This window comes from Ricinus communis, chromosome 10 (genome assembly GCF_019578655.1).
Source record: "Ricinus communis isolate WT05 ecotype wild-type chromosome 10, ASM1957865v1, whole genome shotgun sequence".
Lineage (NCBI taxonomy): Eukaryota > Viridiplantae > Streptophyta > Magnoliopsida > Malpighiales > Euphorbiaceae > Ricinus > Ricinus communis.
In genome coordinates, this window is record NC_063265.1 from 7682600 (window position 1) to 7695188 (window position 12589).

Below are 12589 nucleotides of genomic sequence, written 5' to 3' on the forward strand. Positions count from 1 at the left end.
GTAATAAAAAAAATACAAATAAATCTATACCTTCTCCTTTCTTAAAAGAAACGGCTTCTTTGAAAAAGATCTAACGGTATTCTTTGAGTTTAAACAAATAAAACCATACCACAAAAATAGTATAGTAATAATTTATTAATTGTGTAAATAATATTTCGAGGATACTTTTGTTTAGCAATTACTTTGGGTTTCATCTCCAAATTAGCTGTAAACCATAAGAAAGATGGTTGGTGAAAAAAGAGATAACTATTTATAATTATATTTTCATGTTTAATTTATTGTTGAAAATCTATATATATATATATATATATATATATCTTATTAATTGCGATGGATAACTAAAAGGGATGGTGTCCAGCGGGGGAATTCAGTCTGGAGTGATCATGAAATGAACGATTCCAGGCGGTGGGACTGGTCCACACGGATTGGTAAGAGAAGAGATTGATTTTACCAGTTGCTCCTTTCCATTATAAAATGAAAATGAAACACAAGAATAGAAGCTTTAACAGAAAAACAGCTGTGTGTATAATAGGACAAAAGAAATAAGACCATATCATCACTCCACTACATTAACAATGTTTATTAATGAAGATCAGATTTTGTGCCCCTCCCCCCCCCCCCCCCCCCCCCCCCCCCCCCCCCTTAACACAATCAAAACCATTAACGCCCCCTTTACTTGTAAATCTTTTTAATTTTAATTTTTAAGAAAATAAATTTTTTTATTTTCATTTTCTTTTTAACCCCTGTCCGTAGCTTTTGTTTGTAATCGACCTCAACTCTTTCTCTTTTGAATTCACATATACTTGGAATAGAGAAGCTTATATACATATACTTCATATCTAGGAACCATAAAGTCTAATTCACATGTATCATCTTCTCTGCCCTGTTTTATGCCATTGCCATCTACTTAAAAGACAACTAGGAAAGTTTAACCTTCAACTTTCCCACAACATCTGTTTGAACTAGCAGATTAGCTTCCTAATTTTGATAACAAAAAGTTAACAGGTAAAATTGCTCAAACATGGAAACGGCAATATGAACACAAAAAAAAAACAAAAAAAGACTTTCACATTTCCAAAGCAGTGTTGCTAGAAGAATACAGTGGAATCGCTCATTCCCAAGGTACAGGTTGCAAAAATTTTCACGCAGTCATATATTTACATGACAGGCCAAAATCTACAAAGGCTGACATCTACAACCAGAATACTCGGCCCACAGTGACATAAAGATGGTAATTGCTGCTATCTCAGATATAGGAACCATCACAATAATCATTTGTTACAATCTGTCACCGTGTCTAGAACAGCAATTATCTTCTTCTGTAGCTCCGGCTTGTTGGCTCCCACAAGCTTGTCAAGTTGCTGCCCATCTCTAAGAAAGAAAAATGTAGGAGTAGCTTTGATATCCCAAGAGCTGCTGAAGTCCTGTGTTACAGAATATCACTTACTGTTTATCATCATTAAAGTATAGCCAATTCTGCTACAATCTTCATTCCAAAGAAAAAGAAAACAAAAAACTCTACTATAATATGAAATAGTAAAATGTTGATTGGGGATGCATACAGCATGAGAAAAATATCACTCTAGTACATTTCCTTAATTAAATTCCTTGAACTGTGCTCAGCAGAAAAGACCAAAATCAGGTTGATCTAATACTTGTTCTATGTCAATCCAGCATAATAAAAGGACAGGATATGATGCAAATATGACAGTATTTTAAGACACTCCATCCAGTTTGGAACTCAGATGGATGATGATAAGAGATGGTAACATATCAGACAATAACCCAAAAGACTAAAAGTAGGTTCCAATCAAATATTTCTTTCCCAAGTAAATCAATCTGTTATATGACTTACAGCTAATTCATCAACATCAATCAACAAGAACATAATCGAAGGGTATTTCTCAGACAGTTCACGGTAGAATGGTGCAATCATTCTACAAGGACCACACCATGTTGCACTGAAATTCGCCAAGACCTGTTAAATATCATTAATCAGTAAAAAAAAATTGAAAACTAAACTATAACTATAAGAAGGATCAGAGACTTTTAGTGCAGTATCAACTTAAAAAATTAAACAGTGCAATCAATAGCTGCAAGCAACAACTACCCATTGTAGAAGAAGGCTGAGAAATTTTTGAATAAACTCTACCCTTCTTTTGATTCTAAAATGTAAACTGACTGAAAGCTTCCCAATCTTACATTCTTAAAAGCAAGGCCATTCACAGGCAACCCATTAGACATACTTAGTGCAGGTGACAGTCCAAACACAGCAAGTGCCATGGACTAGGAACACTTACAATTTTTCCATCCTTACTAGCTTCCGACAGCTTCTGGTCCCAACTCTCTTTGGTAGTAATGAGGCTCACATTATTACCAGCAAATTCAACGTGCTGATCAGAGTCATTATCATGATGCTGCTACAAAAGAATTTGTCATTGACTTTATAAAGAACAAAACCGTGCATGGTAGGACATAAACAAAGTCTGCTTTGATGCTTGGCAATGTAAAGCCACAATTCAATCCCTGAAAACAAAGCTAAAATACAAAATGAACATGCAAATATATGTGGGGATTCAAGGTTAAAAGGCTATGACATGGAATCAAGTACATCCATGTTCAAGACGAGTCAACTAAAATAAATTATGATAAGGATATTAAACAAAAGAGTTCATTCTTTTTTCTTTCTAAGCACAAATCTATCAGTATGATTACAAGCAAAGAACATAATAGTAGTCATTTAGTTTTTCACAAACAATGCTGCAATACTCTGTCGCCAAGTTTGTACACAAGGTTGCAAAACATACCAGAAATTTTACATATCAGGAATTTTCAAATACTGCTCTTAAATTATTGTTTTAAGATCCCAAATGATCAAGGAGAATTCAGCCCTCTTTTTCTTTATATTGGTAAAATCACCTGTCACTATCATCCCTTTTAGTTTTCTTAAAATTAGAAGTTAATACTTCCAGGCCTCACTATGTATGGATGAACAATTCTAAATAAAGAGTATGGATGTAACTTAGTTTAAATTGTTTGCACCATCAAAAGGAAGTTAGCCCATTCTTTACTTATTTAGATTCATGAATGCAGATGAAAATTTACTTGAGTTGTATTTGAAATTACACCTTTTTATGGGCAATTGACATCCGCTATCAAATAGTACATTTATCCACATTGATGAATCTGAACTACATTCATGAATCTGATCAATTAAGGAAATCATATCCACTTCTATACTATTCATGCAGACCTTTAGGACTCCATATGACTATACAGCATATAGGATTATGCCTGAAAAAGACTACTGTCAATAGACAGTACACTTTCAAGATTTTCCTAATACTTTCTACCATTTTTATGAACCAATAAATTCAAATCAGCTGGTGCCCAGTGTACCTGGACGGCTAAACCTCATCGAATCAATTTACATCTGGACTTTCTCTCCATTGAATGGGTAAATCCAGACATATAAATGGGTAAATCAAGCGATATCTAGAATTGCAATATGCAAGTCAACAATAAAAGAATTGTCCCAAGTTCACAAGTAATTGGACACGGCCACATGAGTTCTTTTCTGCTATGTTGTTCCAAAATGCCAATAGTTTATGGTTAGCTAAAGAGATTCCACTCTGCAATAGTATGCTACCTAAGCTTTAAAATTCCATGAGTTCATAATTAAACAATTATTCTCACTGCAGTTATAAAAAAAATTAACTAGACTAATAACTCAGGCGTCAATTTCTTGTAGCATGATCAAAAGAACCAAATCACATAAAAAGAAAAAAGCAAAGAAAGCTAAAGTTCACAATAACCTTTCCCTGTAAGATATAATGTGTACTAGGATACCTAGCAAAAACACACTCAAGCAGTGCGCAAACAAGGACTAAATAATGCTAAAGAAGGACAGGCACAGAGTAGTTGCCGGAAACAAAAAAAGCAGTAACCTACTTGCACATAGAGGGGAAAAAATACATCCATTTTTCTCTTTAATGATAAGTATAGCATATAGAATAGCTGAATAAACTGACCTTATCGGAGCTTAAGCATTGACCCATTTTTGATATATATAACCAAATTGTTGATTCCCAGCAGCTGCAGCACAAAGGTATCCTGAAATTCAAAATTCATAAGCAAACCATTAAAAATGTAAAACAAGAAGAGAATATATATGTAATATACAATAAAGCTTTTTCTTTATCACAAAGCCAGATGATGGAAACGGGCTTCAAGAAAGATTTCAAAATTAAAAAGAAAAAACAGACCTCATATATGCCACTAGGTTGAAAATGTTGAGCTTATCTATGGTCTAATGATTCACGTCCATTGTAATTAAACTATGGTTTAGTACTTTAGTTATTTGTGGAGATGACTGGATTTGGTGCTGACCTGCTGCTAGAATCTGGATATGATGATTAGCTGATATCCAAAGCACAATTCTATTAGATTGTCTATCCTAATTATCAAGAGCATGGCATGCCTAATGGACTACTACAAAATGATTGTATCTTTTAAAGCACTGCTGGTGCTTGGAGTACATTAAGGACTAGGGTCAAAAGGTAGTGCACAAGATAGTTTGCTTCCTTCTATAACAAAGCATTATGCTGTTTATTGGTTAGCTTTTCTCGAAAAAAATCTCTACTGCAGGAAGGCAAAAATGATCAATTTAGTCTCATCGTTCTATGCTTGTTCTATAATGGGCATCTACACACTTTGGATCGTTTTTTGATCGGGGAAAGATTTTGCTACTCAATAATATGCACAAAAACCATTCAAATTTTAATGAAGAATTTGCATGGGCTTTAGAAGGCGAAGCTCTCCAACTTAAAGTTACCATCTTTATCATCATTTTAAAGCTAGAAAAATCAGCGTGTTCATTAAGGTACACTCAGAATTACCATCTTAATCATCATTTAAAATCTCGAAATCAGCGTATTCATATGGTTTACTCAAAGTTACCATCTTTGGAAAGCTAGAAATCAGCATATTCATAAAGGTTTACTCAATATTACAATAATAAGTTTTCCCCACGTTGAATAATATTTCCAATCCTAGAAACAGAAATTTGTGTTATTTTTTTAAACAGTTTAAGCAATTGAAAGACCAATCTTCTTGCTTTCTATATCTGATTTCTTGTCTTTATTCTTTTCTATTTTTAGCAAAAATAATTAAAAGAAAATAAACAAATCAACAAGAAGCCTGTCAAATTGACATCATTTGATAAAACATACCTAATTTCCTCGCGGTTTTTCTTTCCTGGCTTGGATTCAAGAAAAATAAATCTGAATCATAAAAGGGACATCAATTGCGATGCTACTAATGTTACCACCAATAAACTCTGGATTTGTAGAACAGAATTGATATGGAAATAAAGGACACAACATAAGTTGGATAATGTTACCTTCTATAGAAGAATAATATAATCCCGATATGCAAATTCGATTCTGAAATCAAAAACCCTAGATTTTCAATTTAATTTTCCTTTCTTTTATATTTAATTTAAAAAAAAAATAAAAAGGAAAGAGAGAAACTCAAAAGAAAGAGCAAAGGAACTTAAAACTTTTTCTGGTGTTCACACAATTTTCTTTTTCTTTTTTCTTTCTTTTTATTGTTTATGAAAAAGGGCTCACACTATTTATTTGCATACATAAACACTTGCCGTAAATTGTGAATTTTCTTTTCTATTTCTTTTCCCTTTATGTTCAAAAAAGAGCTGGAATCTTTTCAAAAAAAATAAAAAAAAGGATTGTGCATTGAATTACTTGTATGACCCCATGCCTTTCATATCTAAGGGAGAACTATAGTGGGCGTTTCGTAAGTTACTGATCTTGCCTGCTGTCTCGGTACAAATAAGGAAAGGCAACATGGCTGGGCTATTTTTCCACCTAAGAAGCTTCCAATTATCATTATATTTATCTCATAATAATACCTGCAGCTATTTTCCCTTTTAACTGTTTTTATTTTATATTCAATAAACTTTCATTATTTGTAAAATTTATAAATCTCTCCAGTTATTTACTAATATTGTTGAGAATTTATTAATAATAATAATAATAAATAACTATTTTTATTGTGTAGCTCGTAAAAGATGTTGAATTGAATGTTAAAGTAAAATAAATTTTACTCAAACTTAATTTATCAAAGTTTGAAGCATTTTACAAGAGAAATGGCTAATAGAAAATATTATTTAATTAAACACCACCAATTTATTATATATTTTAATTTAAAAAAAAAAAAGAGAAAAATAAGCTTTCACTTTTATTTTGTTAATGTTTGGAGTACTTAGGATAAATGGGGTATTGGAAAATATTTTCTAATTAAACAGAACATAAATAAAATTCTTATAGCAACTCTGATTGATAGAAAATAATAAATTTGTTGCATAGTCTTATACCAAAAATACAATAATGCAGTATAAATTGATTTTATTTAGATGACAGTTAAGATGTGCAATAATTCATGATCCATTTCTTACTAATAAAGAAAATACCAGTTAAGAGAATATTGTTTGGTAAATTCACACTTGACCTGATATATAATATTGATGATATATATATCTACTTTTTATATATAAATATTATAAGATATTTAATTTTAATTTTAATTTATATAATTATTAATTAATAAATTAATTTTTAATTAATAATAATTTTAATTTTAAAAATAGTATTTTAATTATATTTTTAATATTATATTTAACTAACAAATTGAATTATATAATAAATTTCTAATATGAAGAAATGATATAGTAATTATATCTTTAATATAGTAATTATATATAGATCAATACATAATTTTTTTAATATATAAAGGAAATATAATATTTTCTTTTTATATATGTATATATAGTCGACACATATATAATGACTGATATTTTTATATTTACTATATAATTAATATATCAAATAAAAAAAATTAATCAAGCAATTATTTTAATCATATTTTAAAAATTATAAATAATGGATTATTCTTTTAACTAAATAATCATCCCTAATATTAGACAATATCAAATTAATTATACTTGTAAACATTAATAAATACTTTCACAAATACAATAATAAAATTGTCTAAAATCTTATTAAGAAAGAAACTTATAAATATTTTAAATTAAATGTGACAAATGAAAATAATAAAAGTTTTATTAATTTTGTATATAAACACATATTCTACTATTATTTTAATCAAAATAATAAGGGTGGATAAATGATTAGTTTTGATTTAGTCAGAGTTTGATTCAAAGGGACGCAAACACTGATTAAAGAAGCAAGAAAACCAGAGTCCATATCGAGACGACAAGGATTGACCCTGGCCTTAGCGCGGCAATGGTTATAACATGCACCGCCGTCCATAATTCTACATCTACTGGAGTCTAATAAGCAACATATGTGTGTGAATGCAGAGAATCAGAGAGTATAACAACTCTTCCATTCTTTTCAAATTATACAATGCAACAACTTTTGTTCACGTTTTTTCATTTTTTTTTAAATTATTTTATTTTATTTTTTAAAATTATAATAAAATAAATTTATAAGAATTAATTATATTAAATAAATTTTTTATATATTAAGAGCTAATCATTTATTTATGTGTTACACGACTATTATAACTATTTTACTTTCATTATTTGAAAGATTTTTATTTTGATATGTGTATTTATTTTAAGCACGTAAAATTTCTATTTTTTTAATTATTTTCTAGAATTAATATTACTTATTAAAAATAATATTTTAATACATTTTTTTATATATTTATTAAAGCTAGTCGTTTACACTTTGATGTATTGTCGTAATTATTTTGATTATAAATAATAATATAAATTAAATTTATATATAAAATTAAATAGATTTTTAATATTTTATAATTAATTAAAATATTTAAAAATAATAATAAATTAAATATTTTTAACATCTTTATTAGTTTTTCTATATTTTAAGATTTTATCAAAAAATAAAAATTATAAATAAATTAATATAAAAAATATAAAATTATATATAAAATTAAATTTTACGTGTCAATAATAAATACACGTGTCAAAATTAAAAATCATATGTATTTAAATATAGTAACACATGTCAAAATATTTTTATTAGTCTAGATACATATTAATGTTTTTTTGTTTATTTCATGAACTAAAATATTCATTTTCTATATATATAATATCCATTAGATGTAATATCCTATAATAATTAATTTTTTGTATTTAAATATTCATTATCTATGAACTTAATATTCATTACGGTTAATATTTATGTTCATTTCGTTTAATGTATTATTCATCAGTAATGATATTAATGTTCATTATCTAGTACTGCAATATTCATTTTTTGTATATATAATATTTATTAATATTCTCAAATAAAAATATTGACTATTTATGAAAGTTTTTATTATTTTTCTGATACAATATTGAAAATATCTTATGATTGATATAGACATTCATCATTTATAGGTATAATATTCATTAGTTTATCAATGGATATTCATCAGTGATGAAAATTATACCCACTAATTCATTCAAATGAACATATATAATATAGACATAACATAAATCATTCTTACATAATTGGTAAATAAAAAAAAACTCATACTAAAGTTATACTACAAATATTTACATCGTGGTATACATATCTTTTCAACTAAATTAAGTTAATAAATAATGAATATTTAACGTTTTCAACAAAATTAAATTAACTAATAATGGGTATAAATTATTTCTTAAAAAATTATGTTAGCATCTGATGCGCGTCAGTGTCTGACGCAGATATAAAACTTAAAACACAAATTTTTGTACAAATAAAACGATCCTGGATGGACTTTTAGGTTCATAAAACTATGTGGACAGGGGATCAATATTATAATTTACATACAAATCTCAATTGTTATAACGCGGATTCCAGTTCATGAATCTACATGGACCGGAGTCCATAATACACGTATGGTGTATTTTTTTTCTAAGATGTATGGTGCATTATACTTCTAAAGTGTATAACGCATGAGTTTTTATTTCTACTTTTTTATTATTTTTTAATTATAATAATATAAATTTACAAAAATTAGTATTATATTAAAAATTATGGATAAACTTGAATTTTACGTGTTATAATAAGTACGCATGATAAAATTAAATATCATATATATCAGAATATAGTAATATATGTCAAAAGGCTTTTATTATACTATATAGATACTAATATTTTTTGTTCATTTACATGTACTAAAATATTCATTTTCTATATGTATATTGTACATTAGATGTAATGTTCTATAATAATTAATTTTCTTTGTATTGAAATATTCATTATCAATGAACTTAATATTTATTGTGGTTAATGTTCATGTTCATTTTGTTTGATATATTATTCATCAATGTTCATTGTCTGGATATATAATGTTCATCAATATTCTTAAATAAAAATATTAATTATTTATAAAAAAATTTATTATTTTTGTAATGCATATTGAAAAAAAAAATTATGAGATATTAACAATCATCATTTATATGCATAATATTCATTAGTTTGTCAATAGATATTCATTATTAATGAAAATCATACCACTAATTTATTCAAATGAACATATATAATATAAATATAACATAAATTGTTATTACACATTTGGTAAACAAAAAAAAAAACATTAAACTAAAATTATACTACATATATTTATATTGTAGTACATATCTTTTCAACAAAATTAAATTAATAAACAATGAATATTTTACATTTAAATAATGAACATTCAATATATTTTTAATGAATATAAATTAATGAACATTTAATAAAAAATCAATAAATATAATTTTTTTTAAATTACGTCAGCGTCTGACGCGCGTCAATATTTATCACACGTGTCAGATGTTGATACAAATTTCTTACAAATAAAATAGTGCCAAATGAACTACTAGATCTATAAAGCCATATGAACCGGAATCCATCTTATAATTTGCGTTATTAAGGTGGCTGGTTCAATTTTGAATTTTTGTTCAATTTCCACTTCACCAAACAAGCAAACAATTGCGTAGTAGGAAGGCGCAGTATGAAACAATGAACCGACATTTGACTTAGGTCAAAAAAAACACAAAAATCATTCATCACTTTCAAACTATTCTTCCAACCATCCTTTTTTGTCCAAGACAAAATACTTTTAATACTCGGACAGAAATTAGGATCTAATTAATCAAACACATGAAATTAGGCATGCCTGCTGCCTAACATGATATCCGACCTCAGTTGACCATCACAGCCAAAGAAGCACACAGTGTTCCCTAATACCTTTCAGAGTTTTTAAAATCATATTAACTCCGAACAGTACCTTTTGATGAACAATTCTATTAATTTAGATATAATTACTAAATTACTTTAGTATTCCTCTTTTGGACAGAAGTCATTTTATATAAATAAATGTTTTATATAAACTCAAATTAATATGAATATCTAAAGTATTATTAAAAATAAATTATTTAAATGTAAATATAAATTTATATAAAAATATGAAATTAAACTTCTTAAAATATGAAAAATATTAAATTTTTAATTGAAATAAGTAAATAATTATGAATTATTTTACAAATTGAAAGTTTCATTATTTGAAAATTATAAATTTTGTAACACAATTTTAGAAATAAATTTTTTAGAACTTTCTTACTCATTTGGACTTCAATTATATTTGAAGATGAAAGTAGAATATATGAATAAAAAATAGTCATTAATAAATTGATTACAACAATAAAATAGTCTGGTATCCGTTCTTTGGGCGGAATCATTTCATACGAATAAAATATGGCTAAATATAAAAATGAAATTTTGAACTTGTCTTATTTTTATAATTGGTCCCACGATCCCAATTTAATTCAACTAGACTTCTTAATTTTACGGGTTATTAGTTTAAACCCTTCAATCACAGACATTATGCACGTATATTTTACGTCATCTAATAACGTATAAGTTTGAATAAAATAATAATATATTTAAAGTATAAAAGAACTAAATACATAAACGGCCCCCTGAAACTTGTCTCATTTTTGCAGTTGGTATCCCGAACTCAACTTTTATTCAATTAGACCTTTCAACTTTATTGATTGTTATTTTTAAATCCTTCAATCACATATATTAAGGGCGTGTATTTTACCTCATCTAAAAAATGCGTAAGTTTGAATAAAATAATAATATATTTAAAATATAAAATAAGTAAATAAAATAAAAAAATAAAAAAATGAGTTTTAGTTCTAAAATAAAACTTATTTTTTTGATACCTGTTAAATATTCATTGCTATAGTTATTGGTGTGGGCATAGCCTGAACTTTATGACAAAAAAATTGAAGAATTATAACAGTTTATTTGAGTCCTTTGGAAATTTTTATTTTATTTAATAAATTAATAAAATAATTTTAATGTACAATAAATAATATATTATAATTAATAGAACACACTTTTCATAAGAGGTTAATCCAAAGTGCATAACTTCCATCTGTGAATGATTTAACAACTCATGAAGTTCATATGCGCAATGAAATCAAAGTTGAGTTTGGAGGGGCAATTACGAAATAAGACAAATTCAATAGTTTATTATATATTTTGCCTATTATAAGTAGCGTCTTTAGTAAAAATATTAATTTTTTATTAATAACGTTAGTAGAGGAATTAAAAATAATAACCTGTAAAGTTGAGAAGTCCAATTGAATTAAAATTGAGTTTGAATGGCCAATTGCAAAAACATAACAAGTTCAATATACCATTTATATATTTAGCCATAAAATATTTATGTAAATTAGACATTAAAATGGATGTAGTGGTTCATTAATCATAAATTATTTAGATATATATACAAATTATTGTATTAAAATATGAAATTAGATTTTTTACGAAATCGAATAAAAATATATAAAAATTAAATTAGAAAAATATTAAAATTCTTAATATAATTCTTATGAAGGAAAGTAAGGAAAAGACTTCAAAGTAATTAAATAAATAAGAAAGAAATTATAGAGATTTTTTACAAAGTAGATTAAATTTATAATTCTAATAATTGGATTAAAAATTTTAGAATAATTCTTATGATGATAGGATAAGAAAAATAATTTAAAGTAATTTAATGGTTAATTATATAATTATAATATTTTTAATAATAATTAACATATATCTTTCTAGAATAGTTAATGCACTTCTTTAATACTCATACATTTATTATTTTTAATAGTTTTTTTCTCATATAAATTCTCAAACTCGCCACAATTTAAATAAATAACTTAAAAAACATAAAAAGATTCTTACAAAGGGAGAGAAAGCAAATTACAATCTTGCTTTCATATATATATATAGATTATCCATTTTGTTTTTAGAAAATCACATCTCCTCTTTATCTTAATTCTCTTCATTTTTTGTCATAGAAATTCTTTAAATGCAAACAAAAAAAGTAGTAACTTTAAGATATCTATAATAATAAATTGATGTTATATAAAACTAATTTTAAAATGATGGTTTTCACATACTAATAATAGGTGTTATAGATATTAATATAAAGATTTTTTATAAGCAATAATAAATATGACACTTCCATAGAAAAATATAATTAATTAATATCTATATTCGTC

At 26.3% G+C, this 12589-nt stretch overlaps 1 protein-coding gene across 2 annotated transcripts; it reads right to left on the reverse strand.

Annotated features, from left to right (window-relative positions):
• Window positions 1-1049: 1049 nt before the first annotated feature.
• LOC8267120 (thioredoxin H-type) lies at window positions 1050-5612 on the reverse strand. 2 transcript variants are annotated; one of them, XM_015725074.3, is made up of 7 exons: window positions 5402-5612; window positions 5232-5282; window positions 4266-4419; window positions 4032-4113; window positions 2301-2417; window positions 1856-1978; window positions 1050-1424 (listed from the first exon to the last, which is right to left on the reverse strand). In XM_015725074.3, the coding sequence occupies exons 3-7, from the start codon at window positions 4268-4270 to the stop codon at window positions 1272-1274; spliced, it is 480 nt and encodes a 159-aa protein (XP_015580560.1). In that variant the 5' UTR covers window positions 4271-4419; window positions 5232-5282; window positions 5402-5612; the 3' UTR covers window positions 1050-1271. The 2 variants fall into 2 exon arrangements, with proteins under 2 accessions (XP_015580560.1, XP_015580561.1); XM_015725075.3 differs by lacking the exon at window positions 4266-4419 and having other exon boundaries at window positions 5402-5609.
• Between the last annotated feature and the right edge of the window lie 6977 nt (window positions 5613-12589).